This window comes from Uloborus diversus, chromosome 9, assembly GCF_026930045.1.
Source record: "Uloborus diversus isolate 005 chromosome 9, Udiv.v.3.1, whole genome shotgun sequence".
Lineage (NCBI taxonomy): Eukaryota > Metazoa > Arthropoda > Arachnida > Araneae > Uloboridae > Uloborus > Uloborus diversus.
The window spans coordinates 79,719,878-79,746,732 of record NC_072739.1 but is presented as its reverse complement, the minus strand read 5'-3'; the positions used below and the strand labels follow the sequence as shown (position 1 = coordinate 79,746,732).

At 31.9% G+C, this 26,855-nt stretch overlaps 1 protein-coding gene across 1 annotated transcript in view; it reads right to left on the bottom strand.

Annotated features, from left to right (window-relative positions):
• LOC129229959 (junctophilin-1-like) overlaps positions 1–26,855 on the bottom strand; it is a 161,541-nt gene that overhangs the window by 38,593 nt on the left and 96,093 nt on the right. The window contains exons 6-8 of the mRNA XM_054864342.1: positions 20,302–20,520; positions 8,273–8,391; positions 3,260–4,617 (exon numbers count right to left, since the gene is read on the bottom strand). Coding sequence (XP_054720317.1) covers positions 3,260–4,617; positions 8,273–8,391; positions 20,302–20,520 — 1,696 coding nt within the window. The remainder of the gene's footprint in view (positions 1–3,259; positions 4,618–8,272; positions 8,392–20,301; positions 20,521–26,855) is intronic.

The window sequence follows — 26,855 nt, the reverse complement described above, 5'->3', positions numbered from 1 at the left end:
GAAACTCTACCATTCAGTGGTCAGTTAGTGAGACTTTATTTTGATCATATTTTTATTTATCTTTCATCACATGATATTAACCAAAAAAAAAACCATCAATACAATAACTTTTTTACTTTTTTTTTTTTTTGGAACGAAAAATTTATTTTCAGCGTCATTATTTTAGATAAAAAAAAGTCTGAACTTCTGCAAATGGAAAAATCAAACATTTTTAAAATGCCCCCCTAAAAAATATAAATAAATAAATAAATAAAAATAAAAACCCAACTTCAAAATTTCAAATGGAAATTGCTCTAAAAAGCAAAACGTATTGCATTTTTTGAACACCATCGATACTACTTTTAACCATAACTTTTGAAGTCAACCGAAAAACTACAGGTAGAATCATTCCTAACCGCTATTTAAAATCTAAAATGTAAATTTTAATGTGGATCCAGATTCTTCAATAGCATTCGCATACATTACATTGATATCAATATATTTGTAACGGTATAAACGTTTTGTTCTTGATTTCGAGTGAAAATATAGGCGAAATATGTTAAGACATAAATATGGTTTGCTAATTCTGCATTAGCTACCAGTTTGTTTGGCTCTCTTGGCTCCCTTAAGAGATTTTTCGCCTCCAGCTCATTTGATTCCTATTCCGGGCTGATGAGTGCTAAAAAGCACAAAACTGCAGTCCTCGGATGGAATAACTGAGCTGGCGGTGTATTTTAAGTATGGTAAGACATAATTTTACCTATCGTTTTTGCGCCAAACAAGACCTAAAATTAACTTCAATTTTCAAAAAAAATCGAGAAAACCACAGCTCCCTTTCTTACCAAAAAATGAAAGTTACCAAAAAAAAAAAAATGTGATTTTTGACGGTAGTTTTGGAATTTCTCAAGGACCCTCACATTTTTAGATTGTAATTTATTGTAACATCTGTACCGAGGCTTTACATTTAACAAAAGAAAAAGTGAATGTTTGGCGTATTTATAGTTACGTCATTGCTTTCAGAAATAAGGCAACTACATACTCTTTTACACATCTACTGTACACGTGTTACAGATGCAAAAATAAAAGCATATAATAGTTACGTAGAATGTTTTTTTTCCACAGAAATAAGTACGGATCATCAAATATGATCAGTAACATTTTCTCAATAAAATTGCTTGAAAGAATCGTCAAATTTATTTTTAAAACTACATCTGTAAATTAGTTGTACAATATTTCAAACACGTCAAATTTATGTTTTGAAATTAATCTACCTCTTAGGTAAAACTTTTTCTTTAATTTCTTTTCCGATGTAAGTTCTAAAAACTTTGCCTTCCTTATTTAGTAAGAAAATGAAACGACTTCTTTCATGGCTTTTATTGGCATAGCTTTAATTATACTATGTATCCATTTCAGTTTGAAAATGAAATAAAATGTTTGTTACTTCGTATAAAAGTTTCTAACATTCCAAAAAGGAAATAATTTTAATGAGTCGTTAGCTTGAATTGAACCTTTGAGAAACAAATGTTTAAAGTTAACATTACTTTCTTTTTATCGTCAGAAATTGCAGCATGTCGTAAACTTTTTTTTTCTTCTAAAAATACATAAAATTGATTAAACTATTTTTGTTCAAGCTCTAGTTAAAGAAAAAAGGAGAGGAAAGCTACACCAACAGTTTAATTTCGCTCTCTAACAATCTTTTCAATCGTTTTTCCCCGAATAGAGAATTTTCCTTATATGCTCGCTTTACGATTTGTTCCAACTTTACTATAAAGTATTTTAAGAAAATTTCTTATAATTTTCAAATCATGAATGACGATTTGGAATGAGATTCAAGAATGGCATTAAAAAAGGTTTTTTTTTAATTGATATTTTGAAGTTTAACAAATTCAACATATTGAAATAGCCAGAGAAAAGCTACAGGGACTTACAGACTGGTTGACCTTATTAACTTCTTAGTTGTTTTTATATTTTATATTTTTGAATTTTATGTTTAAAGAAAAAAAATCAGTTTTACATTTTATATTTGTACATTTTACCTTTTATTTTTTTGTTTGTTACATTTTTATAGTTTACCTTTTGAATTTTACCTTTTTACATTTTTTACATTTTTTACATTTTAGTCTCTCTTTATGTATTAGTGATGAGTCAATGAATCCTATGTTCAAGTATTACTGCTAAAAATACACAATAAAATAACTTTGAAGTTCTGTTCTTGCTTCAATAATTTGCATATCACATTTAACTTAGAATATGTGCGTGATAAGACAGGAAAAAAAAAAAAGATTTTAATGAGTCAAACAATTTTTGCTTTAAGTTTAAAAAATGAAATTTTCTACCTCTTTACAAATGTAATGTAAATTCTTTTTTTGTTCAAAATTGTTCCATACATTTTCCATAATTTCACACCAATTTTAATATCAATTTTTCAGTTTTATACCTCCTTAAGTGCAAACTTTTAAGATTCGATTTTATGGCGGTTTTGCAGTGGTAGCATGTTGGACTTAGAAGTGAAATACAATTAAACTAAGTTTAATACCTATATACATGTAAATTATTAAGTTTAATTTTGATCCATTTCAAAGTCCAACACGTAGTCACTGCCATACCGCCACAAATTAAAAATTAAAAATTTGTACTTATGGCGATATTGAACTGGATATGTCATGGATTTTCCTGCAAGTAAGCCAATCATTGACAAATGTTCTAAAAAATGTGGTCTCACTACACTTCCTCACTACATTATAGTCCTCACTACATTTTTGTGATGAGGGGGAGGGAGGAGGTAACAAAAAGTGCAACAATTAGAGACTTTTTTTTAATAACAATATGCCTGTGAAAAGTAGCGTTACATGTGACAAGAAAAGAGGAAGGGGTAAGGGGAATTGGGACCCTTTGTGACTCGGTTAACGGGGGGGGGGGAGTCAAGTTTATTGGAAAAAAAAAGAGTTATGGCATCATTAAAGGGCAGCCCCTAACCAAGAACATACGAGGCCGTGAGAAGCAAAGAGATGTAAGTGCCAACATTAAATGTTTGAAGATAACCAGCGGAAATAACTAAACTACTTCTCTGTTTTGGGGCAAGAGATAGTTCTAGTAACTCTGGTAAGTGCTGCTATACAGCATGATTTATAAGAAAAAAATTCAATGAAATATTACCAAGAACTGCAACTTTAAACGCATTTTACTCAAAACTTAAAATGTCCACTTACATCCCTTTGCTTCTCATTGTCTCATATGGATTGACAGCATTTTTTAGAAAAAGAAATTGCAGGTGCCTTACCTTTAAATCTGGTCTAACAAGATATAATAGTGGATTGGACCTCAACCTCTCGGCTTCGTAATGCATCCTTCGCACCTCTTCCCTCCTTTGAGAACTTAAATACGCCACTTCCTCCCTAGGAATAGTTTTCGGCTGCGTTGGTAAATCCTTAGGCCCATGGGGCATACTTTTTTTCCTCTTCAGCGCGAGATCACCACCGCCGGAAGACACTTCCTGCTTCCGGCGGCTCGGCGGATTCACATACAGAGAAGCTGTCCGAGGAAATGCATTGCTTCCAGAAGAAGCTTCGGAACCGATTTCACTGTCGATGCCCATGCTGCTCATGGTCGGGCTCATAGTTCGACCATCCTCCTCGCTGGGAGCAAAACTAAGCAGGCTGGATGCGTGGCTATCGGCGTAGATCATGGGCGGCAAGTGAGCTTTCCGAGCATACCTCGCAGGTGACAGCTCATCGCCATCCATGCTCTCGGACACCCCGGAATCGGGGGTGGCATCGGGGCCGTAGCTGGTCCGAGGGGATGGGTGGTATTGCTGGTTGTACAAACCACCCATCGGGGTCATCTCTCTGCTTAATCCACTCCGAGCAGGAGATGGTATCCGTCTGCCATGCTTGATGACATTCCTCTGGCGCGGTTCCTGACGGTAGTGATCGAAATGATCGGTCATCGCTTGTTGCATCGAATAACCACTGGAGTCCCTTGCGCTGGGTCTGCGACGGAAAGAACCTTGACGGTTAGGCACTACAGGTGGATCTTGTTGCCCCATACCAGGAGCCATAGAAGGACCTAAATAATTTGAATTCACCTTCTGCATCTGGTATTGCGGCTGAAGCATTGGTTGCGGGACTTCGGGGTTCCCTTTTGCAGGATATGCGTTGTATCCTTGGTTTTGAACGGCATAAGGAGTTTGTTTTGGCGTCTGTTGTGGTCCGGGGTACCTTTCTTGGGGCATTAGCTGTTGAGGCATGAACCGGGGGTCTTGTTTTTGAACCACGGCATGCTGAGGATTTGAATACGAGGTCTGGTTCGATGTGACGGAGGTTGAATACTGAGGCTGGCTTGCGGGAATTTTGTTCATGTACCTATCTTGCTGGGGAGTATTCTGTGAGGCATATGGATCAGTCCTGAGTTGAGGCTGTTGTGGAATTCCGGGAACAGGGGTAACGCTATACCTTGGCTGCTGGGTGGGTGTGTTAAGGTTCCTAATCGAAAGGTTCCGTCTTGATGTGTCCAACGGTGATTCGGTCCTTGAGCTGTCCGGACTCTGGGGGGATAGTGTTTGATTACTGAGATTGGAGAATGGAACTCTCGCAGACGATGTTGTATTTAGCCTGTCTGGAAACTTATTCCGCACCATATCTGCAATTAATAGAATGAAATAAATATTTAGCAATAATTCTGAAAAGCAGTAATTTTAAAAATATCATTAAAAGCTATATGCTATAAAAATACAAAATACTTAGCATCTACTTCTAAAGTATTGTAAATGCATTGATCACTGATAAGAATTTATAATGAAAACAGTTATTATCTCTTAGTCATAATTATTATTCTAATTTATTAGCCAATTATTTACATTCTTACAATAGCTGTTTCAAATCATAATATTTCAAATAGCTATTGATTTAATCTGACATTGCACTTAATATTGTCACATTAATAATCAATTAAATATTAATATAAACTCGTATTTATCGTTGAAACGAAAAAAAAGTTTCCAGATTTTTACGCAGAACAAAAAAATAACTCAACATATCAATTACATAATTATCATTATTTGATTGCAAAATAAAATGTTTTTAAAGTTGCTGAAGTATGACTTTGAAAAATAAAATAAATTGAAGCAAAACTCTCGTCTTCTCTCTAATATTATTCTTCAAAGCAATTCATAATTCACAATTTTCTGCAAAGCAAAAACATAGCTTTTTGACGAGGAGCCAAAAAAAATTTAGCAATGCAAACACTGAAATATTTCATTAATTTAGAAGCAACTATCGCCAAAACCATCGCGTGTTACCACGTTCGTCAGCATAATGGCCGCTACGCCCCTACTTGCTTTTTACAAACAAAGCCACGTGTCTTCCTTAAGTAATTTGTGTCTCAGTCGATATTGAGCGGCGTCGTTTCCATGGCATCTGTAATTCCATTATTTATTCGGACGCTTCAAAAAGCGTCAAGCATCAGAAAGCTCCGATGGCTGTCTTTCAGCTGTTGCTCTTATAAAATGTTAACACAATAAAGAAGCATATTTTACCTCAACAAATGCAAGGAACTGTCAAGGTTGACTTCTAAACTCCTTTCTTCTTTGGAGTCATCAGCATTGAGACTGACAGGCGATTATCTTAATCTTCTTTGAATAAATATGTATATTTAATGCATTTTCAATTTGGGTTCAACAATATCGTATTTGAAGTAAATATTATTTTGAATGTTTATATTAATGAATTCAAATTTTAAAATTCTATCGGGCAGTTTAATATAACGTTTGCTGCTGAAAAACGAAGGGTTCAGATAAGCAATAAATAAATACCTTGGTGCCGAGGAATAACAGGAAATATCCATCATTGTATTTGAATCGAAAAAGGGGAAACCCCGAAATACGTGTATTCTGTAATCTGTTAATTTCTGCTAAACAACGTTGGATATTTCCTGTTAAGAGTTCAGATAGTTTAAATAATATATCATAAATTAATGCAACATTGATTTATAGCAAATAAAGAAGCTAATAGAGATAATAGTGGTACAATTATAAACTCTCCCATCTGATTTATTTTATTTTGCTTATTTTTTTACTTCAGCACCCCCACATCCGGAGTAATATATTAAATTTAATAGCGTCATTTTCACTGTGATGCCATTCGAGTAAAATAGCTCAGAACTTCCAAGAAAACTACAAAAAATAAGAATTCTCTTTAACGAAATTGAGGAAAATGTATTTGTATCACTATACTTAAGATACGCTTGATACACTTCACAAAACTAGAAAAATACTGAATCTGAAAATCAACCTAATAAGAGCAAAATTTAAAAATATTGGAAATACGTGTTTCGGTGTTCACAAGGAACCCATTTATTATTGCATAAAGTAAAGAACCTCTGACTGTAAGAAATACGAATTGCCTTTATAAGCATTGATTTTCCATTCCAAGGCTTCTGAACAATGATAAACTTTTTTCCTCTTATAATACGGTTGTTATTAAATTTGTATAAGGAGATGAGTTTTTCGGATATTTTTCTGCCTTAGCTACAGCTTCTATACGTGCGCTAGTTATAAATTATAAAACGTACTACGGATGTAATGCATTACTGAGAATATATTTTAGGAAATTTGAATATTCTTTTAGAACATTTTGATCTGAATAACTTTCTAAAGATATATAGATTTTGAAAATTGTGATATTAGATTTTCTGATTTCCTTCCCTCCCTTCCACATGTTACATGTCACGCTGCTTTTTAAAAACATGTTTAAAAACTGTGAGATGTCACATTTCTTGTCTCCCCTCCCTACCACTTATCACAAACAGAAACAATTTCACGAACCTCTTCTCAAAGCATAACATTTTTTTTATGGACAGCCCTTAATGGTGGTATGAATTAACTTTTTTTGTCTTGTTAATTAAATGCATTTCTGGAATTCTTTAATTTTGATAAAGAGAATAATTTTCGTTAACAGAGAAAAATATAAATTGTTTCGAAATTTTCTTTGCTTTTATCAGTAGTAATTTTTGATTACATAATTTTATTTCAGTTTATAATTTCGGATTTCGTTTTGGAAATCTTTTTAAATGAATGATCTGGAACCAAACACATTTTGATCCATCAAGACTGGATAAACTCTGCACAGTCATAGATTCCTTGTTTGGAATACATATAAAATGTTTAAAAAGCTATCGCAGAAGCAATTTCACGAAGTAGGCGGTCATCATAATAAAGTGTATGATGTAACTGTATCTGGAACTGAAAAACGTTATAAGGTAACAACTAAAATTTGAAATGATAAGCGTAAAATAAACTAGTATGACGGATTAATTTTAAGATTTGAAAGAAACTGCGTTCTAAATGTAACTACTTTTCGGAAGTAAATCATTGTGGTATGATTGTAAGCACTTGATGTTTAGACTATTTAACGTCAAAATAAAATTGTAGTTACATTTACATCAAAAGAAAATTCCTTGTAACACAAGTTTCGTTGCATAACTTTAGAATGTTAGTATTATACAAATTACATAGTTAAATTTAATCTCATTTAATGCGTAATTAAGGCTGCTCAAAAACTTCATGAAAATTTCATCAAAAATCCAGTTATGATAAAATTTTGTTCAAAATAAAGTCGCATATTATATTAATGAAGAAGTCAATTCCAAATTTACACTTAATAAAGAAAGATAAGAAGTGAAGTTATTCAGAAAAATGAAGTCATGCAAAGTTCTATTAAAAATAAAGTGAACACACTAGTAGTGGCCAGTGCTTCAGTAGTGGCCCTTTCAAGGTTTATATTTGAAAAAATAGGATTCCAGGTCTCCCAATATATTTAAAAGTGCGTCAAACGTGCAGGAGGTATTATCTTTTTCACGTTTAAATCCGTTGGGAAACCTGGAATCTTATTTTTTTAAATATAAAACCTGAAGTGGCCACTACTGAAGCACCATTGAGCACTGACCACTATTGGTGCGTTTACCTTATATGATAATTATTATTTCAACAGTAATAATAATGAAAAAAGACTTTGACCTCTCAAAATGAGTGTTTTCAATCGTAGAACTTTAATAGAAAAATATTGAAGCTGCTGTTAATGGTGAAATGTCCACTGTCCAAAAATGACAAACTGTTTCTGCACTATTCAAATATTTAACTCTTGTATTGCAGTGAAAGATAAGTGGAAAGTTTACTCATTAAAATTTATGTATAGTTGAAAGTATTTTGTGCTTTTATGAAAAAAAAAATAGTGACTATATTTAAAATACAAATTTATTTAATTGTAATATGAATAATTATGGTTTTTGGTAGCCTTACCTGGCATTTTTGCATCTGGATCGAACTGCTTGGCAATGATTCGAGCAATATTGGAATCCTCTTGTGCGTGCATGGCTCCTATGTCCGCTTGTTCTGCTTTTCCGCGAGCTGTAACTGTTCTGCAAAAAGTGGAAAAAGAAAATGTCAACATTTGCGCTCACCGTGGAAGAGGAAAATTCTTTGACATTCATCAAGTTTTTGCCCAATCCTATTCAGTATTCGGTTTCCATAGTGGCTAAACTGATACTTTTGCATTTTAAAACATAAGAGACTGTCTTCTGTTCAGGGTCGTCCGAAGAAGGGGCGAGCGGGGCGATAGCCAGGGCCTGATTACCGCACAGGTCTACTAGGCCTGGGCCTGGGACCCCCTCTTCCTAAGGGGTCCCAAATTACTTAAAGAATTATGCATAGCATTACAACCATACAAGAAATGGACACATTTTCAAAATAATGATTTGCTAATTGGAAAAACACTTTCGTTAGTGAGAATTTTTGTTGACTTTGCCAGTAGAATACTTACCATGTCATAATTAGGAGAGGCCCCAAAGGATATTCATAAATGCACCTGATAAATGATTTACATAATTTTGTGATAGGCAAAGGTGCCTCCAAATATGCATTCCGACGGGCCCCCAAACCTGTAAATCAACCACTGCATTCCGCTACAGAACCTTCAAGGGGGCCTCTAAATCATTGTGGGCCTAGGGCCTCACTTGTAGTTAGTCGGGCCCTGGCGATCGCCCTGGACGCCGAGATATGAAGGGGCGCCATAAACTAAGCGTCTTCTGCATTTCCATCTCTTTTTTATTTATTTATTTTTTTAACAGTTCTTCAAATCTAACACATTAGATTTCAGATTACAGGTGTCCCTTGTATAACACGGTTAATTCATACTGTGCTATGTCGAAACCGTCTTATGTGAGACTTTTGTATTTACTTATTTAAATTATTTTTTCAATAATTTCTATACATTTACATACCATAAATCAGAGCAACATTTACCGTGTTGTATCAAAACCGTGTTTCGTGTAACACTGAAACTGTGTACGAAACTTAGAAATAATGTAAATCAATGCAATGTTTACCGTGTTATATCAAAATAGTCTTAAGGTGTAAAATTTGATAGCTGAAATTTCGTTTCAATAAAACCTACACAACACGCTATTAAATTTAATGAAAAGTAATATGTATAAAAATAAAAAATAAAGAAAAACAACAGAAGGAAAAAAAGTTACCAAATTAATTTACAAAGAACAAAACATATATACTATAAGAAAGGAAATCAGAGAATTTCTGCATCAATAAAGTTTGTCTGAGCAACAACAACGAAAAAATAAAATAACGGAAATACGAAGGGCGCTTGTACATGTTTGATCATCATATAAATAATAGCCGATGATTGAGTAACCCGCGTGTTTCAACAATGAAACTCGCGCCACGGCGATAATTTGATAATATGTTTTGGTAATGTTTAACATGCAGGGAAATGCTCTATTGAGACAAGGCTGAACTCGATCTGGTAACTTAACTCTTTTACTGGTAAGACTGTGTCATTTCAAGGGAGTGAAGAAATGAAAAAATGGTCAACAATGAACGCAACTTACTGGAGTTTAAGCTTAATCCACTGGAGTTAAGGTTAAAAATTCAACTATCAAAATATCACCAAGCAGGTAATTTCTTCGTTGAAATGTGGATGAAGAGAAGCAATTTTCACCCGTCATACCTTGACGGGCGACTTTCTAGTCATAAAATAATTAATATGAAATGTTCCGTACTTTTCCATTATGCTCGCTATTCTAGGGGGGGGGGGCAGAAAATATTCGCCCTGGGCGCCGTCCTCTCTTGGAACGGCCTTGCTTCTGTTAATAAATACCACAGTATACTTTATACTTACATATTATCGCTACTACGACGATTTGGCATTTTATCGGCATTTGTATGGCAACCACGTTGACACGATTTGTAGTTTTACAGAGAAATTACAAGATTGTGTATTATGTTGTACAAATTTATGTATCTTATGTGTGTGCAAGTTTATGTATACACTGGGGTCCCGCGATCCTCTCGCGGCACCAATGTGAGTCGGTCATTTGAGTTGGACCCCTCATTTTGAGAGTCAACTCACCACGACCCTTGATTTTAACACCTATTGTCAATTCTGACATGACAATTCATATCCAAATAAGGTTTTGACCAAACGCTCACCTCCCAGAAGATGAATTCTGGCAAAGTTAATCCCTTGCACGAAGTTAAAAAAATTGTCTACATCTTCTCATAATTACGAGACTGCACCATTGAGAAGAGATAAAAGGGAGGGAGAGAAGACTTTCGTTCGTGAAGCAAAGATCCCAAATCACGCGATAGATTTTAAAACAAGGCATTGTGGGAGAAATCAGATTTCTTTCGCAAATTATGTCAACCATTCGTCGTAGTTGAATCACATGACTTGGCGTCTTTGACTACTCAGCTTTAGCTAAGCCAATGATTGAACTTGCTTCTTCCATTTACTAATTCCTGTTCTAAGGACTGTAAACGAGAAGTGCATTAAAATAGTAGAAAAAAACTTTTACAGATAAAGATTAAAATAAAAAATGAGTTGTGTTTAAATCTGAAGTTTTTTTTCAATACATTTTCTTTATCAGTGTATGACTTAATAAGTATCATGTATTTTCGAAAATTTTACATCTAATACTCCAGAGTCATCTTACATCTGTAAATAAAAGTTGTTTAAAATGTAAAAGCTGCTGTTTGATTATATTACTGTGCTTCGAACAACTAGGACCATGAGACTATAGGGTAATCAAATTTATCAAATTGATTGCCTGGTGGAAACAAAAAGGAAGGAAGAAATATAGCGGAAGTAACAGGAGTTGCAAAAGCAAAACCTTCTTTTACATGCAAGTATAAAAAAAATATAGCTTTGGATAACCTCCAAAATGTTGAATTAACGAATTCAACCTATTTTTTTAACAGTTCATTCTTTCCAATACATCGTTTTGTAGTTTCTAGACGCTCCCACAACTAAACTTTTCAAGACTTAATGCTGACACACATAAACAAAGAGAACAATTTCTAAGAAATAGTCATAAATCAAAGTAACTTGTGACAGATAAAAGTGAGGGAGAAAAACTATAAATATGCTGTCGCGAGAAATGTCCAATGGCAAATTCATCTCTTTTTTCAAATTTCAAAAAGTTTTTGTACGCAAATGTTTCTGCAATTATTTGAATGAAACGAATTTCGAAATATTTTCAGGTCATTATTTCCATATAAATTGTTAGATCTGCAAGCTATAATTCAATAAATGTCACGGTGATTTAAAAATATACAAATGATTGATCCTTTGTAAACTCTTGTTTTGATGTAAAAAAAAGCAAACTGCTATTTTTAACATTTTCATGCGTAAGTATAAACCATAAAAGTTAAGAAAAGTTTCTTCATTAAGTTTTAGTCACGGTGTAATGATTTTGAAGAGGTTTCAAAACAGCTAACGAACCTAGTTTGGTTTCAAAGTTTTAAAGACAATCACTTAAAAACGTTCATGCTTTGCTCATGAAATAAATATTTATGAAAAGTCTTTGGAAATATACATCAATGTTCTGAAACAAAGGTTTTTTAAACACCGGTTTATATATAGTAAACTGTAATAAATGCTTTTATGGAAGAAGTCAATTCATTGATTGTATTTATTAATTCGTAACTAAGATTCTTGAAACACAATATTAGTATAAATATCTGCTGTCCGCGGATCACGGATCGTATGGTTTGGTACCAAATCCTGAATCCTTTGATTTGTTATCAGCCAATCACAAACCGAACAAAAGGAATGGTAAAGCAAAACCAATAAACTTTCTTAATAGTTAAAAAAATGAATTTTAAGAATGAATAGATGTTATGTTAAATTTAATTACATTCCAACAAAGTCACTAGAAATAATAGCACAAATGGATTTCAACGCAAAATATATTTAAATATTAAAAAAATTATTACTTAAGTAATTAAACCAACGACTTATTGGGGGAAAGCTGTTGCTCAATATTCAAATTAGCATTGTATTGGAAAAAAAGGAGAATTGTTTATTTGTGTCCAATCGAAGTTGGATATAAGTTGACAATTTTCAGTCAACTATGAAAGACTCTTTCCGATGTGATCACTGATTAATGATATATGGTTCATCATAACTTTATTTTAATAAGCTTAATTGCCAAAGTTTTGTAGATTATATTTTTGATTTAAGTGTAAAAACTCGACTGCGGAAAAGCACCAAATCTTACATTGATGACAAAAACATCGATACTTAAAAAAAATCGATATCTCATTCTTTATATGTAAGCAAATAGACTTTTTTATATTTTTTATCACTACCGATTGATTGAATACAATCGTCGATAATACGTGACTGAAATCGCAAATAACATTACCTAATAACAAAAAAAATAGAGCATATATCTTCGGTTCATAGCAACGGTAGGATATCTTCCTACTATTCCTCGGATTAGATGCCTTACTGTTGTTCTGAGGCGACGATATATTCTCCGTGACAAGGATAAAGCTAAGCGTTACATATTCGTAGCTTTAGACAGCCTCTTGGATTAACTTGATTGTATTACTTAGATACTTTTTTTTTCTTTCATGTTTATGCACAACGAAGAACATGGCAAGTTTATTTGTTGCTAAAATTTAACGTAATATATAGCGATTTTTATGTTTTATTGCATTTATCATAAAACAGTTTACGACTTATATTGTTATGTATAGCATTAAATGATGTAATAAAGCCGAACTTTTTTGTATGCGTTCATCATCCTTTTCTAGAATATATTTTCCGTGGCACAAGAAATAAGGGATTTATTAGCAACGTAACCTCAATTTCATATGATCCATGGTTACAAAGTGATGGAATAAAGTAAGATACAGTATGAGCTTTGTCATTAGATTTCCGTAGTGTTTTTTGTTTTCTTTGTATAGATAGCTGAATGCAGCGGCATAAGAAAGTAATATCATAAGACTAGGCTTGAGTTATTTCTTGCCCAAAGGATCATCATTTTGTTTACCAAAAGGAGAAAAAATATTCCTTACATTTTCCGACTCATCTAAACTCTAATACTTTTTGATACCCCTTCATGTATTTAACAAAATATATGTATAGGTTCGACAAGGGAGAAGAGTCATGGCGTGAACTGTGTCAATGAAGTTTTTAAGAGGAGGGGAGGCCCATTTGAGAAGTTATTTGAGCTCATTTTGGTCTCGTTTTTGGGAGCGGGGGAGGGGTATGCCATAGCCTTTGAGAAGGCCATTGCCAGTGGCGTAATCAAAGACAGGGTCCCAAAGGGTAAGATAATTCAAAAATAAAAATAATTTCGTTTTTCATATTTTTCCCAGTTGTAGAAAACTCGAATTTGGGGGGGGAAAATAGATTCTCTCCGAAATTATATCTCGACTACGCTATCAGCACCTGGAAAATGTAATAGAATTTTGAGTTTATATTTATAATCGCAAGAAAAACACTTTTTTTTTTAAATGAAAAGTTTTGTTACAACAACTTTTTCCATAGTGTGATTTTTGAAATATCCAACGCGATAACAGTGTTAAAACAAGACATATTTTCTTGGGAATTTTCAACAAATTTAAATAGCTCTACCTGTAGTAAAAAAAAAGAAAATTTGGTTCCCATTCTAGAGATATCCTTGTTCAAATGTATCAAAAAAGCTTGATTTATTATTATTATTATTATTATTATTATTATTATTATTATTATTATTATTATTATTATGGCTTTTAAAATGCCTTGTTTTTTCAAAAAAAGGGGGGAAAGAAAAAATAAAAATAAAAATAAAGATAAATTATGAAAGTGAATTGTAGTTTAGATGGGTTTGGTCCGACATTATGTTGCAAAGTGAACTTTATCGTGGATTGAAACAAATAATTGATTTGCGTAGGATTTCATAAGGAATTTTTTGAAATGTATCTTTAAGGTGCTTACAGAAAAAATACGAGGTTGTTAATTAAAATTGCCGCAGAAACTTTATTTTAGATATCAAATTCGTTAAGTTCTCAAAATGCAGTTTCAAACTATATTTGTTCGATTAAAATCAGGAGAGATCAAGATCCCCATGGCCCCTCTCTGGATCTGCGTATGGGGAAAATAAACTTATGATGTCTTGAAACAGGGCTTTCCGAAAAGGAGGGGGGCGAGCGGGGTCGATCGCCCAAGGTGCCAAGATGTGAGAACGCGCCATGAACTAAGCTTTTGAGTCATTGTAATTTAAAATTATTTAGTTCTAAATGTTTTAAAAAATAGTTTTTAAAATGCTAATATATAGCATTTAATTCCAGTCTTTTCTGGTACACATAGATTTCAGATTACATGTTCAATTTTGTAATAGTTGATATTAAATTGTTCGCTACTTTTCCAGTAAACCATTATCATTCTGTTTTATTTGGTAAAGGGGAGCAGGAGGTGAGGACGCCAAAATATTCGCCCCGGGTGCCGTCATTTCTTAAGACGGCCCTGCCTTGAAATGTTGATTTCAAATGAGATAACTTGTGCTGATGAAAACGAAAAGTAATCTCTACTCTTCTGGGAATCAATGATTAACGTCTACTATTTGTTCATTAAGAGGAAACTTTCTGAGCGAAAACATAAATAAAAACAGGTACTAATGTACTTGGCTTAATACACTTCAGATATGTTCAACTGTATAAAAAGTATACCAATACAGCATGTAAATTAAAAATTTTAGTCTATAATCTCTAGAACCGATATAAAAAAATTCATACGTACATATTCTCCATCTGAAAAAAAAAAGAACCAAGTAAACATTTTTAATATTATTTTTACGCATCCCATGAACCTGACCAAAATATTAGCTATACACTATGGAGAAAAAATAAAAGGTCAATTTTCGTTGAACAGTGTAATTATTACAATTGCCGCAAGCAAAAGTAGGTATCGATTTTCAATACCACAAGGGGCATCAAAGCAACTGGGACACTTTGACACAATGAAAACAATATCATAATGGGGACTTGTAGAAATAAAAAGAAAGAGAGAGAGAGAGATAGGGGAAATGACAAGCCGCATCTTTTATTGACTTCTTTGCATTCACGGTTCTAATTTCCTCCATAACGCGTATTAAGTAAATTTTCAGCTGTAGCTACTTTCATTGTGATCACTGACCTAGCAAACAGGGTTGACTCTTGCATGCATAATTTTTATCCAAGATTTCGGATGGTCTTAATTAAAGAAAATTCTGTTTTTATATTTTTAATATTCAAACAGAATGCAAAAAAAACTCTCATAAGCAGAAGTATCTTATTATAATAAATAATAAGATATAATTTCTAAATTTTTATAATTATATATTCTTAAAACATATATTATAAGAAGTATCTCCTTATAACGAAAATGATTTTAAAAAATCATCAATCTCTATACAATTATAAAAAAAGGACCGTCAAAGAAACTGAAAGGATGTCTGTAATGGGTTTACGTCCAGGAGACTCCAAAGCACTTACAGCCTTGAAATGTATTACAAAATTACTTCGAGCTCCGGGGTTTGCACCTGGGGTTCTTTTTATTTCGAATTTCAAATTAGTTTTTTTATAATTATTTTTTTCTCTAAAATTTTACGCAAATTGCCTCTTAAAGTAACGAAAGATTTCCCACATTCCTTAATATTCTATGTCGTTCGAAAGAGATTTTTTTTTCTGCATCAAATAAAGCTTGTTCCAATTTTCATAATGAATTAAAACAGCAAATATAAGGGTTTATATTTTAATGGAAAATCCTACGCTCAACTCAATTCAAGCCCGGAGTTAAAGAGCAAAATATATTACTGGAGACCACGGATTTGAAAGCGACTTTCCAAGCATACAAAACTGCCGATTTGCAATGCTCAGGAGCTCCTTAGCACACATAGCTCTGCAATTTGGTATAAGATTGTTTAAAACCCATAATATAGGTTAGTTTAAAACCCAGGAAAAGAGTACTTTGTGTTCCAAACGCAACTCGTAATGCGTTTTAAATCTGACTCTAATTGACGATTTAAATCTTTGCGAATCAAATAAGATCGCAAAGCAATCTTTGGGGGTAGGTGAGATTTAGCGCGCAGGGGGGGGGGAGCCCCCTAGTGTATTAACAAAAAAAAAAAAAAAAACTAAACATTGTTAAGTAATCACCTTTTTTCAAACAAAAAATATGTTTCCCTTTAATTGTAAATTTTTTGAAATTAAATACATGCTTATTTATCAAAAAAAAAAAAAAAAAAAAAAAAAAAATTTTCCAGTGATTACAATTTTGTTTTAGTCATAACTTTAAGCACTTAGCCTTTTATCTAAATCCTGGATGGGTATGTTCGAGTAGATGAACCAATTAACCGTTTGGTTTAAGGCCCCTATAAATGCGAGCCGACGCATCAGCTTCTGCCATCTTGGATCGGAGCACGTGTTTGAATGGTTGTCTTTTCTGGCAATTTATCGCGTTTGGTGATTTCTCACTGCGAGCGTATTACTAGCGACATGTGAAATGTTTATTAAATAAAGTATTATTTTCGGTAAATTTGGCGAAATCCGAATCTTTGCTGCGGTAACTCTTGCAGCGCAACAACGAAAAATCCGATCCAAAATGGCTAAACTTAAGCTGATGCGTCGGCCTATCTATATAGCAGCTCTAGGTTGGTTGATTTTATGGCGTCAGCAGTTTAGTGTCCATAGAATGTTTTCATATACGATCGACTAACCGGTAGCTCTAGAACGGGCCTGGTTAATCACCGATTAACCAGTTTTTGTCAGGATATCAAAGTTGTATGAACAAAATTTTTCAGTAGGACGTGTATATATATCTGCAATAAGATCCAGATGGGGCTAACAAATTATTTCAAGCGGTCAAAAAATTAATTTTGGAATCATTATTGATGTATCGAATTAAGATTCAGTTTTCATATATTTTTATCAAAATCAATCTGAATTTATTACTCGCATTTTGTCAACAACAAAGTCAATAATTTCAAGCTTAAATGTAAAATTAAATAGTGCTTGATTTTTATGAGCATTTAGAAAATTTACTAACTTTGAATTTTTTTCTCATAGAAAGAGAGGAATCGAAAGCTATTAATGTTATCACAAAATTTATAGCGTTGATTCGAACTCTCAAAAGGTCATTGACTGACCTTTCAAAATATTTTCTTCGGGATTCTTTGAATGCTTACAATGTAATCAGTTGACCATAAAATGATATCTGTCCTGAACATTCTCACTTATTTTATAGGAGCAGAATGGGGAAAATGAAAGAGAACGAAGGGGGGGGGGGGGCGGAATTTAAGCTTTAAGAGTAAGTGTATCTTGTTGAACATCTATGATGTGTTTCAGAGCGTTCCCACGAAAAAACGTCGAGCTGTTAATAAAGCAATTTTATAGTGAAAGATCCTACTGCAAATTTCTGCCCCATCTCTTTTTAAATCAAAATACAATTTTCATACATAATTATGATGAGTGGAATATGTTTCTGCCCGGTTTCTTATCCAAATAGGGCTGCGAATAGGGGGAACTCGCACCGCCATCTTGGATTTTGGGTGCGTTTTTTTCAGTTTTCGTTTCATATCTTAAAACCTATTTACTTTGCGAGTATCAATGATAAATTCAAGAGTTAAAAATTACTTTAAAAAGACTATTTTATTTTTATTACAGCCGGAAGAGGTGCGGAGATATTTAATTTCAAAGTTCGTGAAATATAGTTAATTGTCCTCTAAAATAAATAATTTTCATTAAAAAAAAATCGTCTGCACTTTCTTAGAATGATTTTTAGAAAAAATTAAAAAAATTTTCCAGGATCGAACACAGTTGAGAGCTCTATTCGCAACTCCAGCGCTCGAATACGCTACCTTGCGGTGATTTACAAAACTGCCGAAAAAACTAAAACATTACCACATTGCGTTCCACTTGTGTCTGTTGACGTAAACACAGGCAGTTGGTTTTGAGTATTTATTAACGCAATCGATGTGTCTTAGATTGCTTTCAGCTACAGAAATTGTTTCGTCCCTTAATAGTATTCTCGAGCTTATCAAAATAATGTTAGTTTTCCTTATTTCCTTCTAAAACATGAGTTGATTGAGAAATGGTGAAAGCGTTGACACAAGGAAACTCTGGATTAACAAACTTGGATAATGTTATACCAGGTAAAAATTTTTATTGTTTTGTGTGAATTTGTAAGAATATGTTTTTTTTTTTTAAATCTTAAATTAATTTAACTAACCATATTTTACAGCAGCATTTAGTTGAAATAGACAGTAGGCAAAATATTTTCTTAAATATATTATTGTAGAACAAAATGAAAAATGTTTAACCAAGAAAGAATTTACTTTATTGCTTTTATTCTCAGGTGAAAGGTTTCGCCAAATTTGTTTAGGGTTATAGTTTTAGTATTGTGCGAGCAAAGTACCCTTGGCGAGATTCCGCATGTTAGTTAAACCATTTAATTTTTATCATGAGTGGAATAAAATGTAGAAAGATTACAGAATTCGATAAGTAAAAAGAAATAATGGTAGATCAACTGAAAAGAAATCTACCACCATGTATCCGTGAGAATTTTATTGATGATACATGACAAAATTTAATCATAATTCAGAAATTCAAAATATACGAAGCAGAAAAAATTGAAATTAAACGATTCAACAGTTTGAGAAATAACTCAGCCACAAATGTAAAACAATTAGCGTTAGCCAAACAAGACAAAGAAGTATCATCTTCCTCTTTTGATAACACTGGTAAACAAAGGTTTTGTTACATGAAATATTTCTAGTGTGTGGCCACAATGAAAATGTAGTTCCATTAAGAATTGATACATATCGAATTCAACATCGTGGAAATGACTGCTTACAATTACGAACTACGAAATTTGCATTAATTTCTAACGCTTAGTACTGCTTCTTGAGTTCTCATTTCTTTCTACGTGGGCCAGAATCTCCACAAGACTTTAAAAATTAGTTTAAAAAGAATAAAACAAAAATGTCATGCATACAAACAAAAATTACTAGGCTTATTAGCATTTTCTACGGTACAGTGTGCATTTGTTTTACCTTTTTCATCCGCCATTAGACGGTGGCTGCAGTGCCCCCTACAGCTTGTTGGAGTTGTTAATCCAAGTCAAGTCATTTGCTTAAAAGCGTAATCTAAATTGCTTCAGTTCAGCCTTGAAATTAGTTTTTTCAACTTTTATTAACAAAATTAACTTTATAATTACTATTATTTTTCATTGTTTTTGGCAGCAACTGGAAAGCGGATTTTGAGTACTGTTTGGTTTTCTCTTTGTTTGCAATCATTTTCTTCATCGAAATGTACGATTTTGCTGAAAATATACTTCAGTCAAGTGCAGAAAGAACAAGAGAGTGGCGTGAGAAAGAACATGCTGGTAAAGTGACAGTTCATAATGTAAAAGAACGAAGAGATAAAAGTTTCCCTTCTGTCTAGCGTCTTTATGTACGACACACTTTTTTTTAATTTGATAAAGCGAATCTCATATGTTTGTATTTGAACCAACGCTATATAGTACTTTAAATTTAAGAAACAATGGTTTTTATTTTACCTATTTAAGCCATCAATTAATCTAACATCTGTATGGTTACCTGTAATAAATAAGAAGTAAAACTGTGGGTATACAGTAGCCTCCTTAAAAAAAAAAAAAAAAAAAAAAAAGAGTTCAAGCATTTGATCTAGAACATTGGTACCGTTCTTCGTATAGGTTTCATTTCTTACAAAACGAACCGATTAAAAAAAGTAAACGATTTTAAAGGAAACGATAAAAAAAAAAAAAAAGAGTAACTGAAAAACTAAGTTATGATACAAAGTACATACCATATCCAGATCATCCTCTGCTATGAAGTAAGGTATTTCACTATAACATTTAGTCCTTAAGACACAATTGTAAAAGCCATGCGATTGTAAAATTTCTTGATAACAAATATATTCCAAACCTGCCGAAAATAAAAATGTTTTTTTTTTTTCTATCGATAGGCATAATTTTATTCACTCACCTCGATATAGCGATATCGGCTTTTTGAAGAGCTATCTGTGAAGCCCTGTGAGCAGCGTTTACAGAAGCGTCTATCCTTTCCTTGAACTTGGCCGACCGCAGCATGAACAGGTGTTTTTTCTTGCCGGAAGACACTAGAACGTTGTTTTTGTACTTGCCCTCCTCTCGCGTTCCATCCTTTAGCGTAGTGACTCCGTAGCCATATTTTTTGTTGTTGTACCTGAAGACGAAACAGAAACATACCGTGACATTTTTTTGATTAATAGCAAACCAGAAATCAGAAAATGTACATAAGGGTGATTCATTCCACCGTCACACGTAATAAAGATTTTCTTAAAATTATATATATATATATATATATATATATATATATATATATATATATATATATATACGATCGATCTGAAATCTATCGTTTACAGCGACAAATCCCAGACCCTGAAACACCTGAAGGACAACATCTGGCAAGCCAAAATTCCCGTCGATATGCTCGAAAGAGTGGAACAAAACTTCAAATCTAGGGTAGATCAGTGTATCATTAATGGGGGCCACCATTTGCACTATTTAATTTTTAGATCTTGTTAAAATACAAATTCAGAATGTATACAATATCTTATAAAAATAAATAAATTTATATCACTTTTATAATCAGCAAGTTTCCCTGCCGCACCCTGTATACATATGTAAAAATTATTTAGGGCTAAAAGTTAAAATTTTGTTGACCTAATGAAAATACATTTTACTTCTATGATTAGTTAAACAAAAACAAATGTGTATCTTTTTTAATTGTTAATTAAAATGAAATTTACCTGTACCTGTCATGAGCAGAACACACTTCTGGACATTAATGTTAGACTTCTCAGTTCTATCAAAATACCCTCCAAATCCCTTCTTGTTATTTTTATGAATGCATACTGTACTTCTCAGCTAATTATTTTTTAGTGTTAGTTTGAAAAAGAAACAAACTGCCCGTTCCGAAGAAAAATCAGACATTTTGTCCTGCGCATGACAGTTATACATTTATTTCAAAAGCAATATTTAAAAAAATGCAAAAAACAATTTTTTTTCGCTTTAGAAAATTATACAAACACGTGTGCTTTCTCAGGAAACAAATAAGTTAAACACGTTTTAAATGAAATATAAAGCTGCCACGTGCTGGGACAAGGTGTCTACTTTTTCTTGGAATGTCTAATAAACACTCAATGACAATGCTGCTGTATGCGAATAAATCAAAGGATGAACTCGATGATAAGATTCCATATCGTGCTGCAGAAAGTCCTTTTTAATCTAAATTTAAGTAAACATAAATAAACTGAACCAAATGTAAAATCATTATTTATACAAATTAAAATATTAAGCAAGTAAAAACGTATAAGTAAAATTAATTAATTAATCAATAAAAAAGATGAAAATTTAGTTCATTAAACTTTTAAAAAATAATTTAAGCAAGTGTAAACTGAAATGTTCATCTGTGTGTGCTAGAAATTACTGCGAGATGTATTCGATTATTTTCTTATTCAAAGATACTTTCCTCGATAACTCTGTTTCATACTTAATTTTGTGATTTAAACAAATTTTTGTTTATAATTGTTAATTAATTATTAACAAATAATTGAAGTTATTTGCTGTAGGTACAGTGGCTCCCAAAAGTGTTCGTACATCTTGAAATTTTGCCGAAAAACCAAAATAACGCAAAACTGAATTCGAATATGAAGTCCAATTTTTTTTTCACACCATTCCTATGACATTCTGAATAAAACCCAGTAGTTTTTTCAAAATATTGCCAAATTTTATTTTTGAAATTTGTCAAAAAACGATGAGACAGAAAAAATACGCCACAAAAGTCATCGTACACTGAAATATTTTCGAATGAATTCATGATTAAAATTATCATATGTGGTTTTTTTTATTATTTTTGCATTGTAATGAGATTGTAAAGTCATTTGCCTTTAATTTTTTGTTTATTTATTCCCTAATATTCTGCTTATTATTTTTAAATGGCAGGTATGCATAGAAAACAACAAACACGATTCGGAATTAGATTTTTTTTCCCTCACAGTAGCCATAAATTGGTTTGAAATGTCTCTAAATTAGTTAATTTATACCATTTTATAGTGAAGTGCTTGATAAAATGCTTTAAAGACAAGAATGGGATCGAAAACAAGGTAATAAAAGGTCAACTGGCAAAGTTAACAAAGCGTGATCGGAGGTTTACTGTTTAAAAATATATGAAAAATACACATTTAAGGTTGATTTGAAAAGTTTCTGCAGAATTGAATGAAACATTTTACGTTTAATTTTCACCTAAAATTGTTTGCCAAGTTCTCTGATTAGCTGGATTAAAGGGGACTTCTTCCCGCAGAAATTTTCTTGTTTGTGCGGAAAACAGTAAACTTACGTTTTCCGTCGTAAATTCGATGATAATAAGCTCAAAACGTTTTGGAACAACGTCTTATTTATAGATGAAAATAAATTTAATATTTTGGGTTAAATTGTTGTATAATTGTCAATAGAAGAAAAAATGAGGAATTTAATCTTAAGAACTTAGCTGGATCAATTAATCAGGACGGTGAAGGTGTTCTTGTATGAGGGTGCATAACAGCATCAGGACTTGGAAATTTGAAATTTTTTGATGAAATAATGAATCATGCTGTTCATTTAAATATTTCAAAAAACAAATTTAAACTATTAGCCCAAAATTTGGCAATCGGAAACAAATTTGTTTTTTTATCAAAATAACGATAAGAAGTACACCTTTGCGTTTGGTGCCTCAAAATTGTCCTTAAACTATTAGAAATATCTCCTCAATCGCCAGATTTAAACTTGATGGAACATATTTGGAGATATCTGGTGGCTAGATTATGAAAATACACAATTGAAACGAAAAGCGAACTAGAAATAGTAAGACACGAAGTACGGTTGAACACTTATTCAGAAATTGCATAAAAAAAAGAAAGAAAGAACAATGAAATATATTCCCGGACGTTTAAAAGCTGTCGTTGATGCTGCATGATATTCTGCTAAATAATAATTTTGTAAAAAGTTAGATTATTTACTAATTTTTTGACATTTTTTTAAAGTGTACGAAGACTTTTGTGAGATAAAATTTCCGGCCCTTTTTGTTTTTTGATTTAAAAAAAAAAAAGTTTTAATGTTTTATTAAAAAAATTTCGTGTAGTTTTGTTAAAAATAGATCGTAGGTCGTAATTAAATACCTATTCCGAAATATTAATTCTAACCGATGCATAGGGGCCTATTTCATTGAAAGTCGTAGGTGTACGAACACTTTTGGGAGCCACTGTATAGTGTTGGTTGGGGTTAGAGGGTCACTTGCGCAAGTGTGGTCCCCCCCTCCCCTCCTTAAAACTTTTATGTATACAGCTTTTATACTACTTTTACATTGATCATCTCACATTCCACCACAGTTATTGGTTTTGCATGTATTTGCGCTTCATGTGACTTTTCAAAAGTCATAGAACTTATGTCAAATCAATTTTCTGGTCTTAATCACCCTACTAAGTAAATTAAGATAAATTTCTGCTGATCTTTAAATTGAAAATAAAAGGATATACCAATTGATGGTTCAGCTACAAAAACTGAAAAAACTGATGACTATGTATGATTTTGCTTTAATTTTTGAGGTTGATGGTGTAAATGAAAAAATTACTTGGAAAAAAAAGAAAGTATAGAAATAGCGATTTTGTTTATTAGCCTGATGCAGATGAAGTCGGAACCGCTTCCTCCGCTAACTTTAAATAGCCGTTGCCAATTAATGTTTCCAATTTCTTTTTCAACTTAAGGGGGTCCGGGACACAAAAATCGTCAAATTTTGCAATTTTCTTTTATTATGTAAAAAATTACTTCGTGTTTTTCTGCTTAAGAGGAGGTTTGAATCTTGTTTCTATCTTAAATAGAACGAAAGAAATAATTATTTTTGTTTCATGCACCTAACTAATGTGTATTTAACTTTAAAACTTTAAACGCGTTTTTCTCCATGATGCAATTTTTCCCGATTTCTTGCATTCAAACTCTTATAAGTCAGGAACCGATAAAGATAAAGTGATGAAACTTGGAGCATATCTTTTTCAAACAGTTTACTTTAAATTTTATTCGTCGAATTTGAAAAAAAAAAACGTTTACTGCAAAAATTACGATTAAAAAAAAAAAAGTATCTTCGAATTTTTCGAAATTTTTCTTCAAATATTTTTTATTTTTTATTGAATCAATATTTTTAAAATCGTCGAATAAAAATTAAAGCTTAGATATTTTTGCGTAATTCATTGAAAAAAAATTGAAAATTGTTTAAGAATATTTTGAGTTATAGCAATTTAAAGCAACCCCATTTTTTATTAAAAAAAAACTAATTACATTTAAATAAAAAATTTTCTTTTTTTCATATTTATTTTATGATTTTGCTTATTAAATAAATGGTGAATCAGTGCAAAAAAATTTCAAAACTCTAAAGTATATAATAAAAAAAAATTCAAAATGTGTCCCGGACCCCCTTAAAATGTTTGCTAATTTACTAAAATTGATTTTAATTAACTTTATTGAGTTTATTCAACACTGCTTTATGTAAGAGTAAAATATAAGCCTACAGTTTTCCAAGAAATTTCACAGATGTACTAAGTTGCTTTGTTTTTTGTTTTATAATTTTCGGGCATACAGATTTAAATGTCAGCAAATATATCATGAATGGATGCATTTAAAAAAAAAAGTTATACTAAAAATTTACACATTTTATCACGTAAACCCACTTAACCCTTTTTAGATATACTTGTTTTATATTTTAATAAAAGGTGGGTGGTCCTCTTTCCCCTTCTTACGTGGTAAGTTGGACACCCATCCAGTTTAAAAGCAAAAAAAAAAAAAAAAAAAAAAACGTTGAAAATATTTTAAGCATTATTTTAGGAAATAATGATGAACTTTCGTTTATTAATATCAGATGAAATAAATCAATAAGTTGAAACATTTTGTTTCGATATTTTTGTATGAAGCTTCGAAAACGAACTGTTCTTAAATAAAGTTAAACTTGCCTCAACCAATCAACTAATCCTTAATTAACATTTAAAAGTTTTTGTCTGTTGAATTCATCTAACAAACAAATAATAACAAAAATATTATTTTTGTAGGAAGTAAAAATGAAATAAAATAAACTTAATTATCTATAAATAATGGCAAATGGCAGTAAATATTAAATTTATCCTTTTTTCTTCGTTTTTTCCGCTTCCTTTTGAATTGTTTTCATCTAGAAATTAACACCTTCCAAAAAACTAAAATATACTTCAAAGAACCCAGATAATTTAAGAGACAATTTCTCCAAGAATCAATTTAAAATTATATCTTTTTTCACCATTGCTTTCTGTATTTCTTTTCAAGAACTTTTTTTTTTCAATAAATTTCATTCTCTACCGACATGTCTGCTTAAGTAATACAAAAAAAAAAAAAAAAAAAAAAAAAAAAAAAAAAAAAAACAACAATTGCTCTAGATGTTAATCGGATGTTTACAGGAAACATTTCTGATTAAAACTATTTTGAGAAGTTACTTTTTAGTTTCATTGAATTTCACTTTTTTTCTTAGTTGAGCTTTCAATGCCAGGAATATTTTCTTTATTTTAAAGAGATGACTATTCGGAATAAGGAAGTTTATTATTCACGCGATTGTAAAGCAGTCTCTGGTTATAATTGTAAATAATTAAACATTTTAAGAAAAGGAAGAACGAATTTTTTTTTCTGCCTGTTTAAATGATTTTATAACTAATTGTTTCACAATAAATAGCTCCTAAAGCTAAACAATCTTTAATGCTCTTAAAAATGATTATTGCAAAAGATACTTCAACACAGAAACTGAACGCTCTTTGTAACTAAATCAAGATACTTCAATAAATCCTTTAAGTTTACTTTAGCAATAAACTGCTACATTTTGCAGAGAAATCTGCGACTTGTCAAATAAAGGATATCATATTCTAGAGAAATGTGGGGCAAAGTGAAATAGTTAAGATAATTTACCTTTTTCAAAATGAAAAAATTGGAAATTTGTTTTGAAAATTACAGTACATAGGGTCTGGTGGGGTAAAGTGGTCATAAAATCGGAGGTTTTCAACTTTGGTGGATAATAAATACAACAAATAATTTAAACACCTCAACTTTTTTTGTTGTTATTTTACATTGCATTATTAGAGAACACAGTACACTGAAGTTTAGAAAAAAAAATATTGATTTAATTAGTTTTATCACACTTTCTTTTCCCTTTGTATTTATGACCACTTTACCCCATGGGATGGGGGAAAGTGGTCATAGCATGGGGTAAAGTGGTCATAGTTAAAAATAAATGCAAAACCGTATTAAATAACCCTAATATTTGTATATTTCAGTTATTTTTATGGTAACAAGTATATGCACTAATATATGCGTGTATTCACGAGTATATACGTGTCGTGTAAACATGAGTAATCACGTTCATATATGAGTAGATACCGTGCATATCTGAGTATATACGTGTATAGTAGACGTATATACGCATATATGTACAAGTGTACATGTGGGTATATAACA